The sequence below is a fragment of the Taurulus bubalis genome, assembly GCF_910589615.1.
Source record: "Taurulus bubalis genome assembly, chromosome: 17".
Classification (NCBI taxonomy): domain Eukaryota; kingdom Metazoa; phylum Chordata; class Actinopteri; order Perciformes; family Cottidae; genus Taurulus; species Taurulus bubalis.
In genome coordinates this window covers 20493159-20520658 of record NC_136605.1, presented here as the reverse complement: position 1 = coordinate 20520658, position 27500 = coordinate 20493159, and the positions used below count along the sequence as shown (strand labels likewise).

The 27500-nt window shown below is 45.7% G+C and overlaps 2 protein-coding genes across 2 annotated transcripts in view; one reads left to right on the top strand and one right to left on the bottom strand.

Moving 5' to 3' along the window:
- The first annotated feature begins 3128 nt into the window (after positions 1-3128).
- ntf4 (neurotrophin 4) lies at positions 3129-11065 on the top strand. Its single transcript, XM_079232898.1, has 2 exons — positions 3129-3273; positions 9642-11065. Exon 2 carries the CDS (start codon positions 9661-9663, stop codon positions 11011-11013), a length of 1353 nt encoding a protein of 450 aa, XP_079089024.1. The 5' UTR covers positions 3129-3273; positions 9642-9660; the 3' UTR covers positions 11014-11065.
- Positions 11066-14966: 3901 nt separating this feature from the next.
- The window catches only part of ppfia3 (PTPRF interacting protein alpha 3), a gene marked incomplete at its 5' end in the record, with an annotated part of 25889 nt that continues 13355 nt past the window's right edge, over positions 14967-27500 (bottom strand). Inside the window, 19 exons of the mRNA XM_079232807.1 lie at positions 14967-14978; positions 15799-15861; positions 17473-17638; positions 17724-17792; positions 18632-18807; positions 19682-19779; positions 19952-20127; positions 20968-20994; positions 21423-21488; positions 22107-22307; positions 23001-23082; positions 23180-23279; positions 23372-23526; positions 23618-23751; positions 24438-24657; positions 25256-25449; positions 25715-25883; positions 26806-26885; positions 26981-27043. Of these exons, the coding sequence (XP_079088933.1) occupies positions 15809-15861; positions 17473-17638; positions 17724-17792; positions 18632-18807; positions 19682-19779; positions 19952-20127; positions 20968-20994; positions 21423-21488; positions 22107-22307; positions 23001-23082; positions 23180-23279; positions 23372-23526; positions 23618-23751; positions 24438-24657; positions 25256-25449; positions 25715-25883; positions 26806-26885; positions 26981-27043 (2229 nt within the window). The 3' untranslated portion in view covers positions 14967-14978; positions 15799-15808. The remainder of the gene's footprint in view (positions 14979-15798; positions 15862-17472; positions 17639-17723; positions 17793-18631; positions 18808-19681; positions 19780-19951; positions 20128-20967; positions 20995-21422; positions 21489-22106; positions 22308-23000; positions 23083-23179; positions 23280-23371; positions 23527-23617; positions 23752-24437; positions 24658-25255; positions 25450-25714; positions 25884-26805; positions 26886-26980; positions 27044-27500) is intronic.

The following is a 27500-nucleotide window of genomic DNA, read 5'->3' as shown; positions in this document are numbered from 1 at the left end:
ACCGGATCACCGTTTTGTTGCAACATGAATTTAATTCCATCTGGGTTGAGAGTAAAAGAGTTTAAATGTAAACTTTGTTCATTCTGAGCTGCAGTTTTAAGGTTTAAAGTGATTGAAAGTTAAACCAGGTTTAAAAACACATATCTCCTTGATTGTGAAATGGTTGCTGTTAGTTTTGCACGTCTGAATGTGTGTGTGTGTGTGTGTGTGTGTGTGTGTGTGTGTAAAAGCGAGAGTAAGCCTTTTCAATCGTCATCTTTGTTTGACCGCCACTCAGCTTAACAACTTTCTCTCTCTTCTCTCGACTCCTGATGCACCCTGGGGCGGAAATATCTAAGTGCGTGCCGGGCGAGTCCCGACAGAGACGGGAGAGAGAGAGAGAGAGAGAGAGAGAGAGAGAGAGAGAGAGAGAGAGAGAGATCCACAGGAGGGTGGGAGGGTTTTGCAGGGATTTCGGGTGACTGACACTAAACGCCAAGAAGGAGGAACGCCCGCGAGGGGAGACACCGGGAAGTGTGTGTGTGTTAATGGTGGAAGATTCCCCCGACATCTAAGTACTGCAGAGAAACCTCCAAGACAGACTGTGTGTGTGTGTGTGTGTGTGTGTGTGTGTGTGTGTGTGTGTCAGTCAACAGGTAAGCAACCTGAAGGTACTGACAGTGTTAAATGTCTCCGTCCCCGAGTGGAGAATCCCCCCCCCCCCCCCCCCCCCCCCCCCCCCCCCCCCCCCCCCCCCCCCCCCCCCCCCCCCCCCCCCCCCCCCCCCCCCCCCCCCCCCCCCCCCCCCCCTCCTCCTCTCCTCCTCCTCCTCTCCTCGTTCTCTTTCTGTGTCTCCTCTCCGGTCGCTATCTCTCTCCCATCCCCAAACTCTTTCATGAGCAGTCTCTCAGGGGCAGGGCTGTAACGCAACCCTCCGCCCTTTTGTCTCCATTCTTTTCCTTATCCTTTCATCTTTTTAAACATTCAGGGGGGTTTGGTGAGATGGAGACTTGGTAAAGGAGAGAAAGAGATAGCATGGGGCGGGGGGGTCGAGAGGCCGAGTCTCCCCGGCTCGCTCTGCTCATCCGCCAATTTATGCCTCTCCTTTTCAACAAGGCCATTCAGGGTGCGGAGGCTCAGTGGACGCGCTGTTCCTCGGCCCCGTCCGGCCCGTAAGAGGACGACTTATCTGCTCACAGGACCCGTCGACCTCCATAGACCCCCATTGTGTCTCCGCTTGGGCCTCCGCCGACTCCCACCCACCCACCCAGCCTGCGAGTGGACAGGCAGCCATGTCACCAGCTCCTCTTTCCGTCCTTTCAACTTTACGGGAGTCTCCGAAGCCGCCGGCGCTCACCGGCCCGACGCAGAGAAAGAGAGAGAGCTGAAGATTCACACAGGAAACACAACATATAAAGAACCTGCATTCACATCTAGGGCTCATGTATGTCCTCGCTCTGGCATGAATGCGCCAGATTTGGCTGAAAAACACAAGAAAATATGACAAAAATACCCCCCAAAAAATGTTGTGGGTTGCATTTCTTGAAAATATCTCCAGTTTTTGGAGGAGAAACTAAAACAAAGCACTTGTTTCTTCCCTCGCTGTGTCAATAAATACGTAATAAATACATTTATTTGTTAAACTATTTTCGCGAGCGTGCAGCTTTCGCTTCCCGTTATGACAAATAATGAAAAAGTCGCATGAGCGTAGAACACGGACGTTAAAGGGAAATGTTTTATGCACCGTGCCGCACATTTCACAATAAAATAAATAGTTGCTCCGGGAACATAATCCGTAGAAGACCTGTAGTTTTAAATAGATGCAGTATTTATAAATAACAGCTGGTTGGTGTAGTTGGGGTCAGAGTTCAAACGCAGGGGCCCCGTGTTAACCAATGCCTACAGGGACCCTGAAATCAGTCAGTCCACCCCTGTTAAAATGTGTGCATGTTCTGTTATCCGCTATCCGGAGAGGGTGTCCTGTGTCCGGAGGTATGAAAGTACTAATTACAGCAGATGAAGTCATCAAGAGTCCAAACTATCCGCCAAAGCGGCCTTCAGCGAGACGCTCTCTCACCTGGCCCGCCAAAGAATAAAATAAACAAAACAGGAAGCAATCTGAATTTGGCATCCTCAGGTCTGAGTGAGCCAAAAAGGAGATGGTGTTGCACTGCGCAGACGCATTGCGCCATCCAGCTTCACTACCGCTTGTTTGTAATAATGTGCGCTGTTACCAACCCATCAGGAGCTCCACTGCTGTGGATCCGTGCCAACACTGTTCATCAAATTGCTTTCAAGTAAACTGTGGGCGGAGATTAAAAAAAAAGAAGTGGGTAGGAGGTAAAGGTAACACACATCTCAGTCACGCACATGGGAAGTCTGGCTTTACAACTCGCACGCTGTTGGCTTGAATGCATCACATCCAGAGAGCATGCAACGCGAGATTATTCCGCTTTAAACGCGGGCTTTGCTGTTTTTATCTCGCATGCACGTGCTTAGGAAACGGGCTTTCAGACGCATCTGCTCTCACAGATGTTCCTCGTTGTAATGCTGTAGGTCTCTTTTTTTTTTTTTTAAACGCACTAAACTCCCGGGGAAGAAGAAAAAATAAAAAACCTCGGCTTCGTCTTTGCGCTTCCCTGGAGAAACCGGAGTCGTAGTTAGCGGCGGAGAAGCGGCGGAGAAGAAGAAGCTACACCGGAAGTGGCTGTTTTCGTCTGGGGAATAAAAGCACCCGCCGCTGGACACAAATCCCGGATTTTATTTTGAAGGAGCAAACCGGAAGTCGCGCTTGCTAGTCACGCTAGCTTCACTATTAGTCCGACTTAACGCGTTTCAGGCGGAGTTCAGGTCTTAAAACATTTGGCCAACTTCTCCACTGAGATACTTTCCCCCCGCTTGCTCTTGGAGGAGTAACAACGCAAGGAATATCTACACTTTTTGACATTTTTGACACTTTTCCGGGGCTTCTAGACGAGCTCTTTCCACCCGCCTCCTTCACGGGGACGCGCTCCCGGGACAGCAGAGCTTTCTGGTTCCCAACTTTATTTTTTTTAATTTCCTTTGCTGCTTTTACTTTCTCCCTCTTCGGATTCCTTTTTTTTTTTCCTCCACATGCGATGTCACGGAGCGTCAAGAGGAGGAAGAAATGTTCCTGTGTAGCGTCGCGGGTTCCGTGAGAAGGTGTTTGTTGAGTTTATTCTTTTGCAAAACCAGTTGAGTAACTGGCGACAGGACTCTATAATCAATGTGGTGTCAGCTGGAAGGACGCGGGGTCCGGATCTCACCTAAACGGTATGTAGGCCTGGAACATATGTATATATAAATATATACATATTATGCACGTGTAATACACACATGTATTCATTCAATGTTGGATCCAGTCACTTGGGCAGACTGGTGGCTCTATGTAAATGTTATTTAATTAGGTTCATTTATTATACCTTATTTATGGCTATTTATGGCTTATTTGGCTATGCATTTAATTATTTTGTTTATTATCTGACGTGTTTACTCTCATACACGCATGCATACATTACATACTGCTTATTTTATTATTATTATTATTATTACTACATGAATACATTATTCATTCATTTAAAAAAAACAAAAAACTTGTTACCCTTGTTTTTTTTCTTGCACAATATTTAAGTATTTGGAAACCTCCAGCGTGTTTTAATGGCTCTGGCAGTCCTGCAGCCTGGTTGTCACTCCGCCACGTTGTTTGGGTTGGCAGCCAGTCAGCCAGGTGAGGTGAAACCCGCAGGTAGATCACACACAGGTGCTCATATGAAACGAACCTGCCGCTGATGTCTTCATCTGATCTTTTTTTGTCAAGAGGCCGGACGGTGTGTGGGAGTTTTTTTTTTTTTTTTTTATCTGGAGGGAGGATCATGGGAAATAATCACTGAGAATATGAATTCATTCAGTATTGCGGCTTAATACATTCCATAGAATTACATTCCACCTATTATGTTTCGTCCGGTACGCCATTAAAACCATGATTACATGTTGGGCTGTTTTATTGCAGTACTAGTACGTCATCAGCAGTAGTGGAGCGAGTACTCATGTTGTACTTGAGTAAAAGGAATAATAACACATTGTGGGAATAAAATATACTTAAAGTACCAAAAGTATGCAGAACATTTCAGTATCATATAAATATATTATAAACTTATTTTAATTACCGTTTACTTACGAGCTTGTGAATTTCAATAAAGTTTTCTAATATTACTTCATAATTAATTTGTTGAGTATCTGAATCTGCAAAGTTAGATAATTACAGTAGAGTAAAAAAAAAAGTGCACATCCTGCTGAAATGTAGTGTGATGTATGAAGTATAGCAGAACAAAATGAAGTACAAGTACCTCTAAACGTGTACTTGTGCTCAGCAGAAGTGTGTGTTGTCATCCTGTTTGTGGAAAAGAGAGAAAGAAAGATTTGCATATGATGTGACCGGTAGAGACGTTGTCATCTGAGGAGGAGGAGGAGGAGGAAGAGGAGGAGGAGGAGGAGGAAGAGGAGGAGGAGGAAGGCTGGATCTTTGGTATATGAGACAATCACAGAGCTGGAATGAATGGGCTGTTTGCACAGTGGGACAGCGAGGCATCGTAAACGCTGAGGCCTTTACTGTACAGGGAGACGGAGGAGAAGAGAGGAAGAGGACGAGGAAGAGGAGGAGGACAATCATTTACCTGCGGGTCCGTCGGTCACGCTCGGCTTCCTCTCAGACGGCTTTGTTCGGCCCCTGAACTTGTCACAAAGTCTGCTGAAAGATGTGATGCGAGGCTCAAAAAACGTCCTCCAATCAGTTGGCCTCCACACACACACACACACACACACACACACACACACACACACACGGGGGGGGGGGGCGGTCCCAACACTAACACAGAGTGCATTAACTCTGTCAGATGGACGTGTCTGACGTTAGCCACGCATGAGGAGGAGGAGGAGGAGGAGGAGGAGGAGGAGGAGGAGGAGGAGGAGGAAGGGGGCACCTTGTTAACAGCCTAATGGCGCAGTAGCCTCCAGGTGTGTCGGGCTGCTTCATGGCATCTGTTTCCCGGGGAGGGGTCTCACAGCCAGAAGCCCGCTGCCCCATAATCCCCCCTGATTCCGGCTCCTCTCTTGCTGTCTCGGGGGGATTAGCCCCCCGCGGTTCACGCTGCGGCGCTCAGAACAGAAGTCACACCAGTTTGTCCCCCGAGGCCAGAACCACTTTCCTTTACTGTTTTCTCCCTGCTTGTCTGGTGTCAGAGCATGCGCTTTAATCATTTAAATAAATAACCATCATCGTAGTTCGGCAATCGGTTCGGACATCTTTAAAAAGCAAAATAAAATGAAGCATTCTCTGGTTTAAGCTTCTAAAATGTTACACTTTGCTACGTTTCATCTATTTGATCTAATAAGAAATAAGAAAAACGTCCCGTTGGACTGAAGGAAATTGTGATATTTCTTCAGTTTTCTGATGTTTTTGGAGAGAAAACAATTCATCCACCGATCAAGAATCACTAGAATCGTCATGTAAAAGAAAATGTAAATACTTGTTCGTTGCAGCCAGAATAATATTCACATACCACCTTTTTTGTAGGCTTAGTGCATACTTACAATAAGGAAAACAGTGACACGGGTTAAATGGAAACGATCAGTCACAATATGACATCAGCAATATGAAATAGTGGTTCGGAGGGAGGAGAACGCTCAGAGTGAAACGGATCCGTCTCGAGCTGTCACTTAAAAATGTTCTCCGGGGTCGTCTCATGATATCCCGCCGGGAATGCTACAGTGTTGCGCGGCTTCCTTCCGCGCGAACACGAAAACAAGCAGAAACAGGCGGCCGCTCGGCCTCGTAATCGATGCTCGCTGAGGCCTTCGCCGCGCGAGTCACAGTTTATTCTGTTTATTCTGGGAGTTCTGCTCGCTTCCTGTGGTTTCATGCTATTCTTCCTGAGCTCATTTGGAGGAGCTTCAGGGCGACGGAGATCAGGATTAGCACAAGTGTGCAGAGCTGAGTGGGGTTTTATCCAGTAAGTGAGTTAGGGTTTTGTATTTATTTAGAGAGACTGGTCCAGAGTGCCGGTCTGGTCCAGAGGCCGGCGGGGAGCGGCAAATGATGCGTGTCATTGCAGCAAATGGAGCGCGGTGATGAAGTGCTGCTGCTGTTTTACAAAGGAACCACTTAGCGACCGTCTGTGTGGTGCCTCCAAAAAAAAAATAGTGCTGCGGCCAGGACGTGTTTCTGTGGGACGAAGAGATTTGATTTGATTTGGGGTTATCGCAGAGAATGATCTCTGTGCTCCTCTTTTCTTCCATCACTTTCATGATTTTTAGAGCCGTGGATGCGATCGGAAAGAAGTAAACTCACTAACGTTGGGCTATAAAGGAACTGCACCGCCTGAAGGAGCTAAAGGTGCTAATGGAGCTAAAAGAGGATATAGTGAACAGTGAGGACGTTTATTAGGAACCACCTTTCTTTAGGACACTTACAAACTCAGGAGAGGAGTATTTACTGACGGATTTTACCTCGTTGAACAAAAACTTAAATGAACTGGAGGTTAAAATTGTTTTAACCTCCAGTTCTGACGAGAGAAGCCGATACGTGAGTGTCTTAAAGCTGCATTCTCTCTCCTGACCACCAGGGGGAGACTCCTCTTGTGGTCAGGAGAGAGAATGCAGCTTTAACACATGAAGCCTAGACTTCTATACAACCAGAGGAGTCGCCCCCTGGTGATCAGTAGAGAGAATGCAGCTTCATCGATCACCCTCTGGTTGTATAGAAGTCTATGCTTCATGTGTTAAAGCTGCATTCTCTCTCCTGACCACCAGGGGCCGACTCCTCTGGTTGTATAGAAGTTGACCACCAGGGGGCGACTCCTCTGGTTGTATAGAAGTATATGCGTCATGTGTTAAACTGCATTCTCTCTTATAGCCAGCAGGCGGCAACTCCTCTGGTTGTATAGAAGTCTATGCTTCATGTGTTAAAGCTGCATTCTCTCTCCTGACCACCAGGGGGCGACTCCTCTGGTTGTATAGAAGTCTATATGAATGGCTCTACTTCTCTCTTGATTTATTCCCTCAGTAAACATTGTAAACATGAGTTTATGTCTCAATCTCTAGTTTCAAGTCTTCTTCAATACAGCATGATGTTCATTTAGTAAATTATGGTAATTTAGAGTCAAACAGACCATAAAGCAGAACTTGAGGCTTCAACATGAGACCACTTCATCTCATCAAAAACCCATGAACATAAAAAACTTCAAGATGAAGGAACTGAAAATGAAGGAGAAAAAAAAAGTGGATTTATGTTTTGTTTGAGTTTTAAAATACGATAAATCTTTAAAGTCCACCAGAGGGGACGTTCCTGCAGTACTCTATAACTCTCCTGCAACAGAAGACACACACTCACATCATTTTAAATCCTGCAGATGGATGTACAACACACACACACACACACACACACACACACACACACACACACACACACGCACACACACACACACACACACACACAGGCCTCTCTGTGTAACAGTTTCTTTTCACCGCTTTAACATCCTTCTATCAGCCCGAAACACACCTGGGTTTATGTGGCGGGCCCGGTGCCATGGACCAGTAGCCAGAGCAAACAGGGAAGCACTTAGACCATCATCATCATCATCATCATCATCATCATCATCATCATCATCATCGTAAGTGACAAGCAGGCGCTGCTGGGACGCCCCGAGGTGACGGCGCGAGCGATGCGTCGGCCAAACCTCGCTGCTGCTGTCGTGTCCAAGGGCGTGGCCCAGCCGAGCACACACACTTCACTCATTCACATGTTCTCACACACACACACACACACACACACACACACACATACATACACACACACTGATTGTCCCTGATAAATCCTCTCAGTCGCCCTCGAGCTAACAAACAAGCCGTGACATCCACTCCTTCATACCTATTCTCTCTCTCTTTCTCGCTCTCTCTCGCTCTCTCGCTCTCTCTCGCTCTCTCTCTCAAATTCAAATAACTTTATTGGCAAGAATACAATTTAAAAAAAGACAATATTGCCAAAGCATTACAGTAAATAACTTAAAATAAAAGAAAAGGGTTGTGTTTCTTTGGCACAATACAATTATTAATGATTGTATATGTGCATGTCTCTCTCTCTCTCTCTCTCTCTCTCTCAAATTCAAATAACTTTATTGGCATGAATACAATTTAAAAAAAAGACAATATTGCCAAAGCAATACAGTAAATAAGTTAAAAGAAAAGAAAACAGTTGTGTTTCTTTGGCACAATAAAATGATTAATGACCATGTGTCTGCATATGTGCATGTCTCTCTCTCTCTCTCTCTCTCTCTCTCTCTCTCTCTCTCTCTCTCTCACCAGTAAAGCTGCATCCCTAACATTCTGATCATTCCACCTATTTTAACTCTTTGAGAGTGACCTCCTCCCTTGCTTTCAGCTTTCAGACAAAACAAACCGCTCGCCGCCTCCGGTGCTCCGCGTGGAATATTTCCCCGCTTAGTCACAGGTGAGCTTTGAGACACAAAGGCATCGCCTCGACCCGACACGTGATTCACGTTTCATCCGCGATGATGTCAGACGTGACGAACTGCCCAAAAAGGTCTCCTTGCACGTCAGGAGGTGTTTACATTGGGCCGTCCTGAGGGAGTGCTTCCCTTGAGTCACGCACAGTTACAGTGACTGTTCGGTGTGTCACCGCGAGTGGGATTTCTTTTTTTTTTTGGGGGGAGGTGTTCAAATAATTCCGTTAAATATAGCGGAACGTCTCATTTGCTGCCATGTTGTGGCATTAATGTCAAAAAATTAAACACAGCTGCAACTGAGGATTATTTGTCAATCAAAATAGTCAAAAAGCCCAAAGATGTACATTTTATAATAAGAAAAATTAGCTCACGTTTTAGAGGCTGAAAATATGAAATGTAAGTTTATGTTTTTAGCTGATTATCAAAATAGTTAATAGCCTTTAATGTTCTGTCGTTGCAGCTCTAAAATACACTTTAAACAACATTTATTAACATGTTCACACTGTTTTTGAGACTCCAACCCCGAGAGGGTTTATTATAAAGACTCTGCAGTATTTGTTTTATATTTCCTTAACACAAAAATTGCGTATTAATCCCTTTTGCGCAGTTTAAATAACGCAGGTTGAGGCAGGCGGGTTGTTTACAATGAAGCCGCTTTGAATAATAAACTCTCCGTCCGGGGGAGCAGATGAATTCCATCGTGTTCAGGCATCGTCTTTTTATCTTTAGCAAAACAAACCCCCGGCACCAGGTGTGACCGGCGAGAGTACCTGGAGTTCTGGGACGCTTTTCTTCTAATTTGTGAGTTTTTACAAGTCGGTCTGAGTTAAACCACGTTTGTTGTTAACAGAACAAAAGAGAGGAGGAAATGGAAAGCCGTGCCTTTAAAAGGAGGCCAGAGGGCGACCTCGCTGTATACTTGGCACTATTTTTCCACGAGTTCTGCCAAGATCTTGAAGCCGTACCTCGGCGGTCGGAGCGCCGGGGGCCCGTAAAGCTGCGGGGCCGCCAGTAAAAACCTCTTTGGCTTCCTAATCGAGGCACTTGGGTTAACTGCAGTTTGCGTTGTGTGTAAAAAAAAAATAACGGTCTCTTCCGTCTTGTGTGCTCCGTTTCCTCCAGCTGATACGTCTTGGGAGTGATGCACTGGCTTCCCCTGGTTGCCATGGTGATTGCCTCGGCCCTGCCATTCCCCCACGACCCCGTGTCCAGGATCGCCGCCGCCGCGACGCCGGAGCCGGGCTTTGACCCGGCCGCTCGCCTCGCAGCTCCCGCCGCCGACCACGACCACGACTTCCACGGAAATGCCTCGCAGACGGACTACAACAACATGGCCGCCGCTCTCAGCCGACACGCCAACAGACAAAACCTCCGGAACCGCAGGGAGCGCCTGAAATCCTCCGCGGACGAAGAGACGGCGGCGCTCAGGGCGGAGCGCCGAGGAACCCGCCGATCGAACGGCGAGGATGAAAGCAGAGTGGTGGACGTCCCCACGGAAGGAGGGACGCCGCTCGGGGCCCAGGATACTTCCCGGGATACTCCTCTACCAAAGGACTTCAAAGATGGCGGCGGTGGCAGGCGGGACTACTCCAGTGTCGCGGGCAAGAAGGACAACCATCGGGACGCCGCAGAAAGACTGCAGCCGGGTTCTGCGGCGGAAACCCAGATCACCCCGAAGGGTCGCAGAGGACCGGGTCCCACGGTTCCCTCGGAGAACCGCGGGACAGGAAGCACGTGGACCCGAGGGCCGGGCGACGGCCTCTTGAACCTGGAGGCCGGGCTCGGGACGGGCCTGGACGAGATGTTTCTGGACGCGCACCCGCGGGTGCTGTTCTCCCCGTCGCCGTCGCCCCCGGAGCACCCGCCGCTGCTGCTCATGCTGGAGAGCGGCCTGCTGGAGGAGGACCGGGACGGGGAGGAGCAGGAGGACATGCACATCGAGGGCCACGGGGACCGGGCCATCGACAGGACCCCGAGCTGGGCGGACTCTTCGGGCGCCGCCGAGGTCGCCCGTCCCGCCAGGAGGGACAAGCGCTCGCACCTGGTCGACCGCAGGAGAGGGGAGAAGTCGGTGTGCGAGTCGGAGAGCGTCTGGGTCACCGACAAGAAGACGGCCATCGACTCCCACGGCCAGAAGGTCACCATCCTGCAGGAGATCCAGACGCAGACGGGCCCGCTCAAACAGTACTTCTACGAGACGCGCTGCCGCGAGGCCGAGCAGCTGAGCAACGCCGGACGCTCGAGGGGCGGCGGCGCGGCGGCGAAATCCGCCAGGACGGGCGTGGCCGGGGCCGGCTGCTTGGGCGTGGACAAGAAGCAGTGGGTGAGCGAGTGCAAGGCCAAGCAGTCGTACGTCCGGGCGCTCACCAAGGACGCCAACAACCGGACCGGGTGGAGGTGGATCCGCATCGACTCGTCCTGCGTCTGCGTGCTGCTGTCCAGAGCCAATCAGGCGGCGGGGAGGGAGGTCCTGACCAGGAAGGGGAGGGGCTAAGAGAGAGAGAGAGGAGAGAGTAGAAAGTGACACAGACCAGAGCAGCTGAGACGTCCTTCTGTGTGCACTTCCTTTCACATGATGGATTTGGTTATTTCTCTCTCTCTCTCTCTCTCTCATCCCTCCATCCCTCCCTCCTCCACTTCAAATGACTTTTGAAAAAACAAGAAGACCTCAATACTAGATCTTAGGGAAAATTGTCATATATAGAGATTTTACTGTTTTTGTATGATTTATCTTTCATAATCTTAAGTTATTTTTTTGATTAGTATGTAAGCATGTGTATGTCCTTGATATTAATATATTCCTTTTTATATATATATATATACATATATATATATGACACCAGTATACCTTTATGTATGAAGCTATGTATATCTGTGTGTATTTATAGAAGAAGTCTTCATGGAGGGGTAGTTTTCTCTCCAGTGTCTGATGATAATTCCAGCCTCCCAGCGCCCCCTACTGAGGCTCCGCTGCACTGCGCCACACCATTCCCACAATGCATCACCATGAATGTGGCAGTGGGTGCATCACATGTCTCTTTATTGCGTCCCCCGTTTCCCTCACTTACCTGTCTTAGTTACGCGTGGAGAGACGCAAGGAAACCATGCGAGGAGAGAGGAGAGAGGAAACGAGGAAGCGACAAATAAGAGACTTGGGATGCGTCCGATGTGCTCGTGGTGTCGGAGACAGGAAGTCCAGCTCATGTCTCGTTGGACGTGGTTCATGAATGCAAAAGTTTTTAAAAAACCACGTGGTTTTTTAAATGACGTGACTCCTAAACAAGGTCGTTTCACCATCTACTGGTTTGATCGGTTTACCTGCAGAAATGTGGTAATAAAGGATATTTGTACTCAGCAAATGGTTTTCCACTGATGTAAAGATGCAGAGTTGAACTCCCAAAGCACTCTGGGAATTATTCTATTGATGAATAAGTGTTTTTCTTTCATAATCTGCCGATTCCTCAAACTACAGCTTCAAGAAGAAGAACCTGTGCAGGAGTAGCATCACTTAAAAATAACTATATTACAAGTAAAAGTCCTGCAAAATCTTACCCTGCCAAGTAATTAGTGGCTATAATTATTACATGTAGTGGAGTATAAAGGGCAATAAGTGCCTGATCAATGTGGTGGAGGAGAATACATAAAGAGCAGTAGAAGTACATTTACATTATAATTTAGGGCAGTACTAGTGTAAATGTACTCAGTTACTCACCTAAAACAAACCAACGTGGAAAAGAGAAACAGGAGAAAGTTTGCGATGATCAGCAGATCCACCGGGATCTCTTTATTGTTTCTTTTACACCATTTTTAAATCATCATCATCGTTATTGTTTTATTTTCCATTTTTAATGTTGTATTACTATCACTTTAATCATGGAAATCTGTTTAAATCATTGCACAGTTTGTTTCTCAAAAATGTACACATACAGTAGCGTATTTTTAAATGACCATTTTTCATATTTACTTTTTTTTTTTTTTTACTTTTTTACTTTACTTTTTTTTAAACTAGTTCAAAATGAAGCCAAGAAGGAACGAAACATGTACATACACATTTATCCAATACATAAAGAAAAATAAATAGATATCGTAAAAAATAAAAAATACAACTGAAAAAAATACACACATTTTACAAATTGATCCCCAGGCTCCCAAAACCCCTGTAGCTTTATCATACAGATATATATATATATTTATATATACTTCTTAAAGACACCTCATATCATCTTCACCACCAAAAAAAAAGTATTTAGGTCATTGTCGTTTGTTTGACATGCATCGTAAACACAGAGGCTAAGGGTTTAGTTTCCTGGGCTTCCTCTCTCACCTCTCACCCTGCCTCCCCACGGAGAGCTCTTGGTTTCTGTTATGGCGTGTGTGTGTGTGTGTGTGTGTGTGTGTGTGTGTGTGTGTGTGTGTGTGTGTGTGTGTGTGTGTGTGTGTGTGTGTGCGCGCGCGCAGTAAAATGACCGGCTTCTGTTCGTCCAGTTTCCTTTTCTCTCTCTCTCTCTCTCCCATCGTCAGGGTGACCCAAAACCCCGAGCCGATCCAAAAGTCACGACGCGCATGCGCGGAGACGTCGCGCTAAATATCTAAACACGAGTCACGTCGCGTGCCTTTTCTGAACATATAACACTTTTTTTGGTCCCACTTTCCAATAAGACATACGTTACAATCCATGAAACAACTGTTTTAAATAATGTTTTACGTCGTATATACATTATTTATGGGGCTGTTATAAGATACTGTATATTATTATAAATTACTTTTGGGTTGCAAGGTTGTGAAAAGACTTTTTAGTTCAACTTTTTGACAATTTAAACTCATTTTAATGGTGGAAAACCTCTTTAATAATCACTAAAACAGATGTAATATCTCAATATTAAGTCAGAAAACATTTTCCATGAACTTCCTCATCCTCAGCTACTAAAGTCTGCAGTTAATAAATGTTACAATAATGTTGATAAATGGTTAATTATAACCTTTTTCCAGAAGGTAATCTATGTGTTTGAGCTGTGCTCCACCGTAATAGATTATTTTACAACTTGGCAACCCAAAATGTGTCTTTATTAGCGCTTGTTTTACTGATCTATAAAGTATTGATAGATGATTTATTAAATGGTGCTCAGCTGTTTTAGTGTTGCACTTGGGATACTCAGATAAAAAAAGTAATTGGTAAAGATTGACGCATCGTAAAGAGAGATATCTGAGACGTTTTAGTCCCAAGCTTTAAAAAGCAGGATCCTACATTTCCCACAATGCAGTTGTGTCTTTGTGAAAAGATCCTCCAGCCCCACAGAATATATCATTCAACTGTTCTCAAGCCAATAAACTGATATTCGTCCGAAAAGAACCGGCAGAGCGCCTCTTTAAACGTTATAGTGCAGCGTGTTGGTTTCACAGAGGGCCGGGTGTTCGATTCCCGGTCCCAGATGAGCTGCGGCGAAGTAAAGAAGAAGAGTCGGGTTGCAGCTCTTCACACGGTTCTGTGTCTCGTCAGATAAACTAGCAAAGTACGCCTTTTTCAGAAAGTGGCACCAACACAAACGTGATGGATTTCCCCGCCGCCGCCGCCGCCGCCGCCATGAGCTCAATGCCGCCGCCCGGTCCCGCCCTTTGATCTCCGTAACGGGGTCTCCTTCAAAAGAGATCGGCTTTCAAGGCGCCAACAGACAAAAGCCCGAGGAGGGTCCCTCTGAAGTGGTCGGCGGTCTGAACCCGGACGTGTTTTACTACCCCTAGAGCCAAGATGGCCGCCGCTGGACACCGGTGTTGGTGTTGTTTCCCCCCCAATTTTTAAACGTCCTTACAGTCATTTCCTCTTGTTTTTCTAAACTTTACGGTGAGGTTAACTTCTGCCCCTCCGGCCCTCATAAAAAAAAAACACCTGTTGCTGAGCAGAAGTTATAAGGCGACACGTTTAGTTGTTTTTCAAACTGTAAGAGAATAAATGGCAGCGAGTAGTGGTTTTCCTCTGAAGGGAAGGAAAATGAGCCCTGATATTGCCAACTCTGCTGACTGTGTGCAGACTCCGACAGGAATGAAGAGGGGGGGAGGCGGCGGCGAGGCCGGCACCAAAACGAACCAACACCGGTGTTGTCCTTCATTAACCCGAGAGAGAGAGAGAGAGAGAGAGAGAGAGAGAGAGAGAGAGAGAGAGAGAGAGAGAGAGAGAGAGAGAGGAAGAGCAAAGACAGAAGGACAGGAAGAGAGAGAGACAGAGAGAGAATCCAGCTGATCCCATTCAACCTTCCCGGTCTGGTCGGAAAAAACACATTTGTACATTCTTCATGTCGTTTTCCCGCCTTCATTCCTTTCGCTTCTGTTATTGCAGAACGGTCAGACCGATAGATTTATTTCTTCTTTTTTTTTTTTTTTTTTTAAACGGTTTATATTCATTGCTTCTTTTCTCTCCGTGGATGAGCGAGCGTGGGCCTCCAGTCCCCCGGTCCAGTCAGCGCCCTGAGGAGAGAGACTCGCCGTTATTATCCCCTGCATCACTGCGTCCGCGGCCTTAATTCAACCCTGGCTAAATCCACCAAACCCACCACTTTAAAACCCTTTAACAACAGTGTGCAGAAAAAAATGCCCCCTGCGCCTACAAACATATTATCTCCGGAACCACGTCGTTGTTTAACTTCATTTAAATTGCTACAATACCGCAACCCTTGTGAGAAGATGCATCTGGTGTGAAACATAATTAAAGTAACCGTTAAGTTTAAGTATTTACGTAAACTCCATTTTTTAACCGAACGAAACTCCTTTGAACACCCAAATGCTGTGTTCTATTATGATTTATGTTGCAGATTATGATTCTTTAGGTCCTACTCTTTCCAAAAAGGTGTCTTATTAGTATGTGGGCTGTTGTTAGGGCACCATCATACAGTATGAGGAGGCATTTTGGGGAAATCTTGCTCATATCGTTCATAGATATGAGCAAAATATCTTTTAAAAGTGATTTTTTTGCAGATATACATTTTTTTTCCCAAGACTTTGCTGAACAAATACATACAATAAACACAAGTATTGGAATTAATTTGGGGGTTCCTACGACGACTCAAACACAGGGGAAAGTTAAAAAAAGTATAGAGCCAAAATTGGTTCCAGGGGTGTTAAAGGGTAAAAAAGAGACTTCGTAATCCCGCTCACACCAACGAACCTCAACAAAGCAATGTGCTCGGCACATGCAGGGAGAGAGAGGCCTCTCGGGGAAGCTGGAGAGCCGCTGTCTCACCGCACGGATTAAAACACGACGGGACAGTTTCATAAAGCGTTTCCTCACCTCGGACCCCTCAACAGGAGTACGTCCTCACTGAGGCGGCTTCACCGCGGGCTCCGGAGCCGGCTGTGGGAGACACAGACGGGTCGTTATCGAGGCTGCGGTTGCTTCTAGACATGCTCTGACCTTCCACTGCGTTCCTATTAAGAGGCGGAATGAGGGATAATCGTCTTCCTCTGTGCTTTGCTCCTTGTTATTGCCAGTTCCTTTGCTGGAAAGACTACAACAAGTTCCCCAAGACAAACTAACGGCAGCATGAACACAAGCAACTGCTCTGAGTCTTGTGTAACGCGGCTGAAGACGAGCGTTTCTGTTCAGGGCTGTTATTAGTTTAGTGTTAGGGCCAAGGGGGGAATAGAGGATGGTTTTACATTGTGAGAATAAAGGCACAATTTAGGACATGCAGTGCCAGTAGTTTGATTTATTGTCAATATTTTGAATTTATTGTCAATATTTTGACTTCATTCCTAAACATTTTGAATTTATTCTCAATATTTTGACTTTATTCCCAAACATTTTGAATTTATTCTCAATATTTTGACTTTATTCCCAAACATTTGGAATTCATTCTCAATATTTTGACTTTATTCTCAATATTTTGACTTGATTCTCAATATTTTGATTTTATTCCCAAACATTTTGATTTTATTCTCAATATTTTGACTTTATTCCTAAACATTTGGAATTTATTCTCAATATTTTGACTTTATTCCCAAACATTTTGATTTTATTGTCAATATTTTGAATTTATTGTCAATATTTTGAATTTATTGTCAATATTTTGACTTTATTCCTAAACATTTGGAATTTATTCTCAATATTTTGACTTTATTCCCAAACATTTTGAATTTATTCTCAATATTTGGAATTTATTCTCAATATTTTGAATTTATTCTCAATATTTTGAATTTATTCTCAATATTTTGAATTTATTCTCAATATTTTGACTTTATTTCCAATCTCTTAATTTTATTCACAAACTTTTTGAATGTATTCTCAATATTTTGAATTTATTCCCAATATTTTGACTTCATTCCCAAACATTTTTAATTTATTTTCAATATTTTGAATTTATTCTCAATATCTTGATTTTATTCTCAAAATGTTGACATTTTAACTTTATTCTCAACATTTTTTATTTACTCCCATAATTTTTGAATAATTCTCAATATTTTGACTAAATTCTTAATATATTGAATTTATTCTCGTTTTTTTTACAATTTATTCTCAATATTTTGACTTGATTCAAAACAATTTGAACTTATTCTCAATATCTTGACATTATTTTCAATATTTTGACATTTCGACTTTATTCTCAACACTTCAAATTTACTCCCAACATTCGTTCACAACATTGTGAATTTATTCTCAATATCTTGACTTTATTCTCGAAGTACAAAATAAAGATAAAAACCTCGTCCCCTATATTTTCTCGTGCCCGTTCCCCTCACTCTCGTCCTGCGTGTCAAATGAAGACGTCACTCTGCAGACCTCCAGCTCGGCGCTGCAGCCGCTGAACAGCCCGATTCCTGTCGTGCTCTTCCTGTGAGTAATGCCATCTAGAGTAACGGCTCCTCTCGCGTCGTCTAAATTGAGACGCGGCTCGACCGCTCAGAGGAGCCGGGACGCATGCCAACACGAGAGCGGAGGCGCCGGAGGTCACGGGGTCGTACTCACCGTCGCTCTGAACCTTCCTCAGGGTAACGGAGGGCGTGGAGATGGCTGAGGCACGGAAGTTGGCGGGCAGAGTCTCGGCGGAGTCGGAGGTCACGCCCCGCAGGTCTTTCTCCCGAAACATCTTCCTCCAGGAGGGCGAGCGGGTGAACGTCTTCGCTCCGTCGTGCTGAGAAGACAAAGAGAGTGTGAACGGAAACAATCTGTATTTATTTATTTGTCTTCTTTCTCGGAGCTTGATTTAGCGGGCTGACCTCGTCGGGTCGTCTCTCGGTTCCCATGATGAGGAGGGAGTTGTACTCTTGCTCCAGGAGCTGCCGGGCCTGCAGGGGAGACGTGAAGAAGAGCTTTGAGACGCATTCAGACTCTGCAGGAAACACACTTTCAGGGTCAGATGAGGCTTCAAGTACATGTTCAGGCATTTTAAGCCTTTTATTATACATAGAAAATGATGGAGAGAGAAAGAGATGCAACAAAGAACCCCGGCCTGCAGCGCTTTAAGACAAAAAACACCACTTATTATCGTCACTATCATTAAAGAAGCTGACAGAAGCCAATATTTATAGTAAATAAAGGCTTTTATTAAAAAGTTAAAAGAATGTAATTATGGGGGTTTAAAGACTTTGTTCTGCAAAGATATCGATCAGCAAAAACCTAAAACGTCCTCCTCCACGTGTTTGACCTTCACCGTGACCCCCAGAAGTCTTCACTCTAAATCTCACACACGCTTTCATGACATCTCAACTTGATATCGACTCACTCGAGTGTGATGAGGTAACTCCAAGCCTGCAGGTCACATCTTGTGTTAATTTGAAAAGAAATACAAGCTGCACATGATAGATTCTCGGATTTTTCAATAAGTGCGAAGAAGTAGATGCATCTATTGAAAAATCCTAGAAGATGCATTTACTTTTTAATATGCGGTAACGCCGGCGCGCCAATAGCCTAAAGTTTAGGGTGTGCATACCACCACGAAGTTGATGATTTAATTCCTGCTTGGCACCTCTCTCCATGTTTCCTGTCCACTCTAAAATATATTAAAAAAAGAGAATGCCAAAAAAAAAAGGCCTAATGTAAAAAACATGCTGGGAGGCGGTGGGTCTTTACATCCCCCTGAAGGGTGCTGTTGCACTCCTTCCTCCCCAAACAGAGAGCCAGTAACCTGAGTGTGCTGGTTGGGGATCTGCAGCAGCAGCGCCAGGTCGGTGTAGTCGAAGGTGTCGTCCAGCGCCAGCAGCGCCCCGTGGACGCCGCTCTCCCGCAGGTTGTCTCCGTACTCCTTCAGGCCGATGGTCTGCACCCAGCACATCACGCGCTCGTTGGACCACACCATCACATCTGAGAGGAAGGTGAAGAGAGGAAGAGGAGGAGGGTGAGATCGCGAGCTGCTCACTTCCTGGACTGTCCAGCTGGATGAAACACGCAAGCGGAGGTTAATCCAGCTGCTCGGCGCCGGAGAGAAACAGTGAGATGTTCTCGCTTTACCGATTTATTCTCTGACAGGCAGAGCTCATCGTCAGGCAAAAAAATAACAAGCCCAAAACTCACAAATGTCCTCACTTTGGGGAATTCTCCAGTGAGGAAATGAGCCCAGATGAGCTGATTGTAAATGTGCAGCATGTGTATCCTGAGGTGCAGCGGTGGGAGAGCGAGAGGTTTTTGTTTAATGAGCGAGCCTGTTGACGTTTATGTCATCGTTATTCAGCCAAATTGCTCTAGAAAGCTGCGGTTTATTAACAGAGGAACGTCTCCCACAGACGGGGACGACTGCGGAAATCAATGGAGATGCTTTGCTTCCCATTATCAAGTTTGCATTATATTTCACATGATGAAGATGATGTCAGAAAGTGAATACTTTGTTACGATTATTGAGCTTGTGATGTATAATTCCTTATTTTACGTCTTTGAGTGATGACTTTACACTCTTTGAATAACTTCTCTTCTTGCTCTTCTATACTCTACTACCTATTTCTCTAATATTATGTTTTTGTCATTCTGAATATTGTATGTAGTGATCTCTACTTATTTTTCTTGTATTTATGCCTCATGTTCCCTTGTAACAGGCTTTCAAAGTGGAAGACAAAGAAAGAAATTGCACTAACCGATAAGTAACACACAAATAAATGGACAAATACAGTAATAATTTGTAATAATAAGGGGGAAAAAGTGTTATAGATTAGTTGTGTGGACAGAAACATGAACATGAGCTCACCTTTGTTGTGGTGGATGCTCTCCTCTCTCTTCCTCTCCAGCTCCTTGCGGTCGTAGTTGAGGCGCTTCAGGCACATGATGCCGTAATGCAGGCTGACCCTGTGAGGAAGAGGAAGAGGAAGAGGGAGGTTAACCTGCACTCTCACCTGCAGCAGCATCACCACCACCTGTGACCCCCTGGACTCTTTAACTACTTCCCCGCTCGCACAGAGGCTCAACACGCAAGAAGGACACGGACAAAGGAGACGAGAGGGAAGCCGAGCCTCCGTACCTGTGGAAGCTGTCCACCATTTTGAGCTGTCCTCTCAGCTCCTTCTTGGTCAGGTGGTCCAGCATGCGGGCGTCCACCAGGGACTCCATGAAGTAGCTGCGGTACAGCGGCAGGCCCAGGCTGGGCAGCCAGTCGTTGCCCACCCACTCGTGATTCATGTCGCCGTAGGCCAGGATCTGGAGGGGGACAACCACAGGCCGTCAGCGGCGAGTCACGCCCGGCTTCACGCCCGGCTTCACGCCCGGCTTCACGCCCGGCTTCACGCCCGCAGGTCAGCGGCTCGTGACTCACTTTAGTCTCACTGGAGACGACTGACAGACACGCAGCTCGCTGTGTGTGACTGATTAGGGTCAAAATAAAAACCAATAGATGGCACTATGAAACTTTCCCTGTGGATTACTTACATTATTTATAATAAAAGCAAATGTATTAAACATTTTCTGGAATGTTTGGTTGCTCATGAGGCATTATTTTATCAAATATGTGCTCGTTTACACACATTTCCAGGAGCGGAAGCTGAACTTTGGATAAAGCCGGGTGCAACATGCCTTGTTTCATTGTGTTCACATATTAGAGTCATTTTGGAAATCACATGCACCATAAATCTGTAGTTTGCATGAATAAAATGTTTGAATCGTTCTATGAATGATATCTGAAACGGCCTTTAAAGATATGTTTTTATAAATTACACACATTTTGAAGACACTACAGGTGGATAGGGGACTAATAGATATCATCATAAAACGTCACCAGTTCATTACTCACATTAAGGCAGTTATTATGTGTATTTGTATTATTAGGTTTTCTAAAATGTTATGTTTAAATACGCAAATGCAGCATTTTCTAATGATAACTTTTGGTGAATTTAGGATAAATCTTTAATGCAAAGAGACAAAGCATTAAAATAAACACCTATAAATGTGTATTTTGAATTTCCGCTAGTAGGAAAGAAGACATTTTATGGAAGCAGAATGAACCAGTGCATGAACATGTCTGACTTGTGCGTTGATCCTTACCTGATCCCAGCTGAACTCTTTGAGCTCCTGCAGCGATGAGAGAAGAGGCCGAGCGAGAGAGAGTCAAAGAGAGAGAGAGAGAGAGTGATGTGGAGAGGGAGCAGGGGTCAAGAGCAGGGAGGACGGATGGAGAGATGATGGAGGTGAAGCAGAGGAGAGGAGGGAGCAGCAGCAGCAGGAAATGAGGACAAAAGGAAGGAATAGTGTGTTAGTGAACGGGTAATTAGTCGGAAGCAGTTCACACTGAAACAGCAACCAGAGGGAGAGAAGAAGAAGAAGATGCTCAACACTCTGGGGAAGAAGAGACAATAAAGAGGCAGACATTAAAAGAGAGAGAGAGGAAGAGGAGGGAGGGGAGAGACTCGTCAACATGATTCAGACCAGACGAGACGCTTAAAATAATGAATACAAAAATAATTACATAAAAAAAAGAGAGTTTTTTTCCAGACACTAACCGGAGGCTTGGATGCCGCGTTCAGGGTCTCCATCTCGGCGTGGGTCATCCACACGTTGCTGGTCGACTTTGAACGAGAGAAAGAAAAAACACAGGAAGTTCAGTATTCATTTTTCAATATGAACAAATAAATACGCTCTTTGGCTTATTTGTGACCCGGAGACATTAAAGCCGTTATGTGCGTGCAACACTTTTACGACATTTGTTTCAACATCTGGTTTGTTTTTGTCGCTGTGTGAGAACGCAACATTTGGTTCCGTTGCCAACTTTTGTTACGAGGTGAAATAGGTGGAACTTTTTTTCACGGCGGTTTTGCTGTCATTCTCCTGCAGAAAAAAAAAAACCCCCACCCCTATTGCTTTTATTACGTTTGACATTTATCACATGCGGGGTTCTTTATCCCACCGAAACAGAATCTGCTTTTTATCCGACATCGCTCATATACTCTCAATTATATTGTATTTATTTAGCATTTCTGCTTCGCTGTGTTATTAGTTTCTGCAGCAAATCTCCCAACAGGGATCATTAACATTTCACCTAATCACAAAACTACAAACACCTGGTTCAACATGGACCCCATACCGCTCACATGCACGTGTTTTATCATTAAAGTCTCGGAGCAAACTGTGGGATTTGTTTTAGTTGCAATTATAATTCCTCTTTTTTTTTTTATTTCCGTTCTCACAGAGCGGGTGCTGGCCGGGGCCGAGGGGCTGGTGAGGGAGACCATCTCCTGGATGGCCAGCCGCAGTTTGAGGCGGTGCAGCGGGTTACTGATGCCGATCTCCCGCTGGATCTCCGTGTCCGACAGGTTGGCCATGATGGCGCCGCTCTTCACGTTGGAGCGGCAGGCGGCGACGTACCAGGCCGGCATCCCCACCCACAGCTGGAGGGAGGAGGAGGCCGCGGATTAGGGAAATGTGGGAGGAAAATAAATGTTGTTTAGTGGATCCAAATGGCAGGCTTCATATGCATTCTGACCAATGGATTTCCGTGACTTTTCCATGACTTTAAACCAAATTTCCATGACCAAACATGTCGTGAAATCTCTGTGTTTACATGAAAAAGTGAGTAAATGTATTTAAACTAACAATGAGAATACAAAGCATACAGTAAACCTTCAATGACACAAATGAATGAGACAATAATTTGAATAAAAGAATAAACATTTATATAGATGCCTGTATGTATGCCTGCTTATATTTTGAGTCTTTCTTTTAAAAGCATATTAATTATTTCAAACTCAGCGTAAATTAACGACATGAACACATGAATATAACACATTTACATGACTTTTACTAAACTTTTGGGGTTTTATTTTTTCAGGGACATTTCCAGGCCTTGAAAAAAACGTTTTAAAATTCCATGACTTTTCCAGGTTTTCCACGAGCGTAAGAACCCTGATATGGATCCTTTCGGGCGGAAAGTCACCAGTTAACACGGTCACTCGTTAAGTTGAAACACCTGTTCTGTAGAACGTGCAACAACCAGACATTTTGATGCTGGGAACAGTTTTAATTCAACGTTTAAAGATAAGATCTCATTACTATCTCTTTAGCTTTCTGTGGAGGCACAGTACCTCCAACCAGGACACCACAGTGGGTCCGTCCCAGGATGCAAAGGGAAGTCCTTGGCGACATGCTTCCTCCAGTAGCTCGTGCCTGGTAAGAGGAAGAGGAGGAGGAAGAGGAGGAGTTACACATGCGGTGCCGTTCAAGTGAGAGATCAGAAATATAGATATGGACGTAATTCACAAACTTCTTCTTGCTGCGGCGGTCTTTATCCGCCGGACCCAGAGTCCCGGTCTTGTTTATCCCCATCGGGTCTCCAGCGGCCGTCTCCTCAGAGGGCGTAGACGCTGGAGGAGACGCAGTGAGGTCAAAGGTCACACGAACGAAAGAGAACAATCTAATCAGTGCAGATTACTAGAATACACTCCGCCTGGTTTACCAAGAGAAGCAGACCCTTCCCGGCCGGGTTGGCCCATCCGTCCTTTCTCCTTCTTCCCGAAAAGCCGCCCAATGGAAGACTTGATGCTTTTCTTCTTACTGGACTTGTGGAGAGAGTCTTGGCTGCTGTTGGAGCTGCTGCCGTCTGCGGAGAGACTGGGGAGGGACAGAGAGGAAATCACCGAGGTCGAAAAGAGGGGGGGGGATTAAAACCCATGGCGTCCGACGCGCGCGGCCCGCTTTTTACCTGCGGAACTCCCGGGTGTCGTCCAGCGTCGCCCCCGGGTGGGTGAGGGCCATGCGCTCCAACCGCAGCGCGCGAGGCGTGGAAGGAGGCGTGGAGTCGAGGAGAGCGAGGGAGCGGTCGTCCTCTTTGCTGTTCTGGAGGAGAACAAAGTGTGAAGCTTGGACGATCCAGAGAGCGTTTTTTTCATTTCACTTTACTCTTGTAACCGCGGCTACAAGAGAAACAAATATCTCATTCCACCTCATAAAATGAGACACATTTTCTTTCCACCGACAGATTATCACACCAAAAACAAACATGGACGCCAACCAGACCTGCATTCCTATTGGATGGGACATTTGTGGCGACTAGTTTCCCGCAGACCAACAGATTGATGATTCACGTCAACGTTAGCATCATTTATTAATGACTTTTTCTCTATTTTGGTCACTATGTTGAGTGTATCATCGCTGGTTTTGTCTTCCTGCTTCCTAACTTGAACCATTCGTCTCTGAACTCCCACATCAACATCATCGCTGTCACCATCGCCGCTGACTGCGTGTTTGTATTTCATTTTTTTATCGCACCATCCTTTGTAATCCATCCGCCCGTTTCAGAAATGCTGGAACCAAGCGCGTCTGGCACCAACCGTCATACCTTTCCTCCAAAGACTTCCAGTCTTGCCCAATCAAACAAGCTGCTGTTGGAGAACGCCTGAACTCCTCTGACTCGGTCTGCGTGATCTATTTGCATGACTCACCGTCTGGAGGAGAAAACGGAGGCGAGATAACGGGGGGAAAAAAAAAAGGTTATAACGCGGGACGGGAATAGGAAGCGGTACCTGTCTGTCCGTCTCGCGGGCCGGGGAGTGAGGCAGGCGAGGGGTGGAGTGTCCAGAGCTGGGCGGGGAGGGGGAGGCCAGGGTGGAAGACGTGATGGACGAGGGGATGAAGCCCCGGCCGTCTCTGCCCAGGGAGGACGGAGGGTCCAGAGCCACGCTGACCCGGCTCTCGATCTCCTCGGCCCGCAACTCCGTGTTCTCCTTCTCCTCCTGGATGAGTCTGGGTTTGAAGGTGGACGGTGAGAAAAAGGAGGAAGGAGGACATGATAATAATAATAATAATAATGCACTGAACGCATCAGAAGAGAATTTGACACTTTTAAAAAGTGCATTATTTTTGCTTCACATTTTCATTTTTTGTGCCAAAAAAGTTAGCTGGCTAGCTAGCTTAGCTTAGCATAAAGACTGGAAACAAGGGGAAACAGCTAGCCTGGCCAGCATGCGACCTACGCAAACAAGACCATCAGCGAGAAGATTGGCTATTTCTAAATATACATATTTATTTTTAATGCCTATCATTCGGTCCGAGTCCCACTCAAAATCAGATTTTTTTTGTTTGCAGTTTCCCAAAAAACTCCTTCAACTCAGACTCCAGCAGACCAACCAGACCCAGATCTGGAACATTTTGTCCATATAAGGACCAAAATCAACACAAGATGAAAGTTCTGTTTTTCTGATAATACTTTTACTTAAACAGAGGTTTGAATACAGGGTCTGTAGTGTTTTTTTATATTATTGTGGTATTGGTACTTAAGTAAAAGGTCTGAGTCTGCAGTCAGAAAGGTGTTTGAGGCTGCGGTGTGCGGTGCATTAAGTACTTGATCTCCTTGTTGATGGCCTCCAGCTGATCCTGCAGCATGATGGCCAGGGTCTGCACGTCCGTCTGGCCGCTGGGGGACAGCAGCTCGGAGCCGAACCGAGGGTCCCCGTCGTCGTCGTCGTCGGAGCAGCACACGTCCAAGCCCGGCTCGAACCCGGTCCCCAGCAGAGCCCCGCTCTCCCAGTCCGGGTACTGCACACAGAGAGTAGTGCTGTGGTTCTTCCGTGAAGAAAGCAAAATGTCTCATTGTGTTAGGTTTTAGTCATAGAGGATCAGGATGACAGTAATACAAACTTGCAATTAGTCAACTCCAAGGGGGAAAATGGGATTTCACGAATATCCAGAGGGATGTTTGTTCCTTACTCTGACAATGTTTTGTTGTTTAATAGAAAAGTAACTGATGCTTCTAAGATGAATCTGTGTTTCGGGTCGTAGCGACGTCGCATCAGATCCTCACCTTGCTAGAGTCCTCTCTGACGGAGCTCCAACGGGCCCGGCGACTCCGCCTGAACACGCCCCCGGCGGAGGCGTTGCCGAAGTGGTCCAGGTGAGTGGTCGAGCCCGTTGGGAGCGAGCCACACCCGTGGGAATACCTCAGCTCCAGAGCGCTGCCTGGCAGAGAGCGGCTGGAGAGACGGAGGCAAGAAGACGATACGAGATAAGATGGAGATAGCAGCGGCGGCGACGACAGAACAAAAACACATCGCAGCTGGATGAACCAAAACTAAAATATGAACAGAAGACCTATCGAAAAAACATCTGAAATGTTAAGAACATATACCGTAAAAGTCGGGTTACAAGCCGCTACTAGCTTCGGTCAGTGTCCCTGTTAGCTCCCCGCTGTAGCCAGCTAGCGCTCCAGCTAGTGTTCCTGCTAGTGCTCCGCTAGCTCTCCAGCCCCGGCTCGACGCAGGCAGACGGGACGCGGGCAGTAGCAGCAGAAGCAGCGGGAAGCTAGCTAGCAGCAGCTGGGAGCTAGCTAGCGCTGCTGCTAGCTTGCTACAGCAAGGTCACCCACCGGAGGTACCAGCGGCTTGTAACCCGACTTTTACGGTATTACATTTAATTTCGCTGACGCTTTTATCCAAATCTACTTACAAGAAGTGCATTCAACCATGAGTATAAACTCATGAAGAAGAACAAGAATCAAGAAAGAACTATTTCTTCAAGAAAGTTAAACTACAAAGTGCCATTTAAGTGCTACTTTCTTTATTCAAGGTATAGTCGGAATATAGGAGAATATAACATATGAAGAAAGCTGTTGTTTTTACTTCACATTCCGTGTAAAAGTGCATCATATTCCCATTAACAAGTTCACAGAAGGCTGCAGGTGTCAAGACGTGCAGATGAGAAAGTGATAATTGGATCGTGTGTGTGTGTGTGTGTGTGTGTGTTTGGGCACTGAGTCAGCGAGTGTGAGCGGAGGCCACATATCAACGCCGCGCTGACAGTGTTAAACGCCTCCGACGTGGGGAGATTCATCCACGACGTCTGGCGAGATAAGAGACACAACACCGGCGTCTCGGGGTTTAGAAATGGCCGACAGACCTGGAATAGGAGCCCCCGGGCCTCGCTCTCAGCTGATCTAACTCCAGCTGAATACGCTCCAGCTCCGCGATCAGCTGGTCCTGAGGGGGCAGGAGACAGAGTTGGTTGTGAGAAATGCTTTTAAAAAAAAGGAACATATGTGGACTAGTTTTAACTGAGTGAAGCTTCGAGGCACCTTGTTTGCCAAGAGGTCGTCCTGGAGTTTCTTCATGTTGGATAGTTCCTCAGACAGGGCATTCTGGAGGGAGAACGACAAGCTTTACAGTCACTGAGTTATTTAAAGCTGCACAGGATCGAGGGTTTTATGTTCCCCGTGCTTTCAAAAGTAAGTTGTATTGCTGAAAAAGAGCAATAATATCTGATGTTTTACTGCAAACATGCTCCTTTTGCAAATCTGACTGCTCGGGAAATGCTTCCGGTGAATAAAAACTGAACAAACGGGTTGGGAAATGTTCATAAAATGCTGATAGAAGACAGTGAATAGTTTGTTTTCAAAATTCAAAAGATCCTTTACTTAAGGAAAAGCAGCAGCACGACACTGTAAAAATACTCGATATAAGTCAAAGTGAAAGTTTTTAAATTATCATTAACAAAATGTGCTAGACATATCAAAAGTAAAATGCAGAAATGAAGCGCCCATATGAGTGTTATTCTGTCATCTACTATATAAATGTATTCTATTATTATTGTAGTAT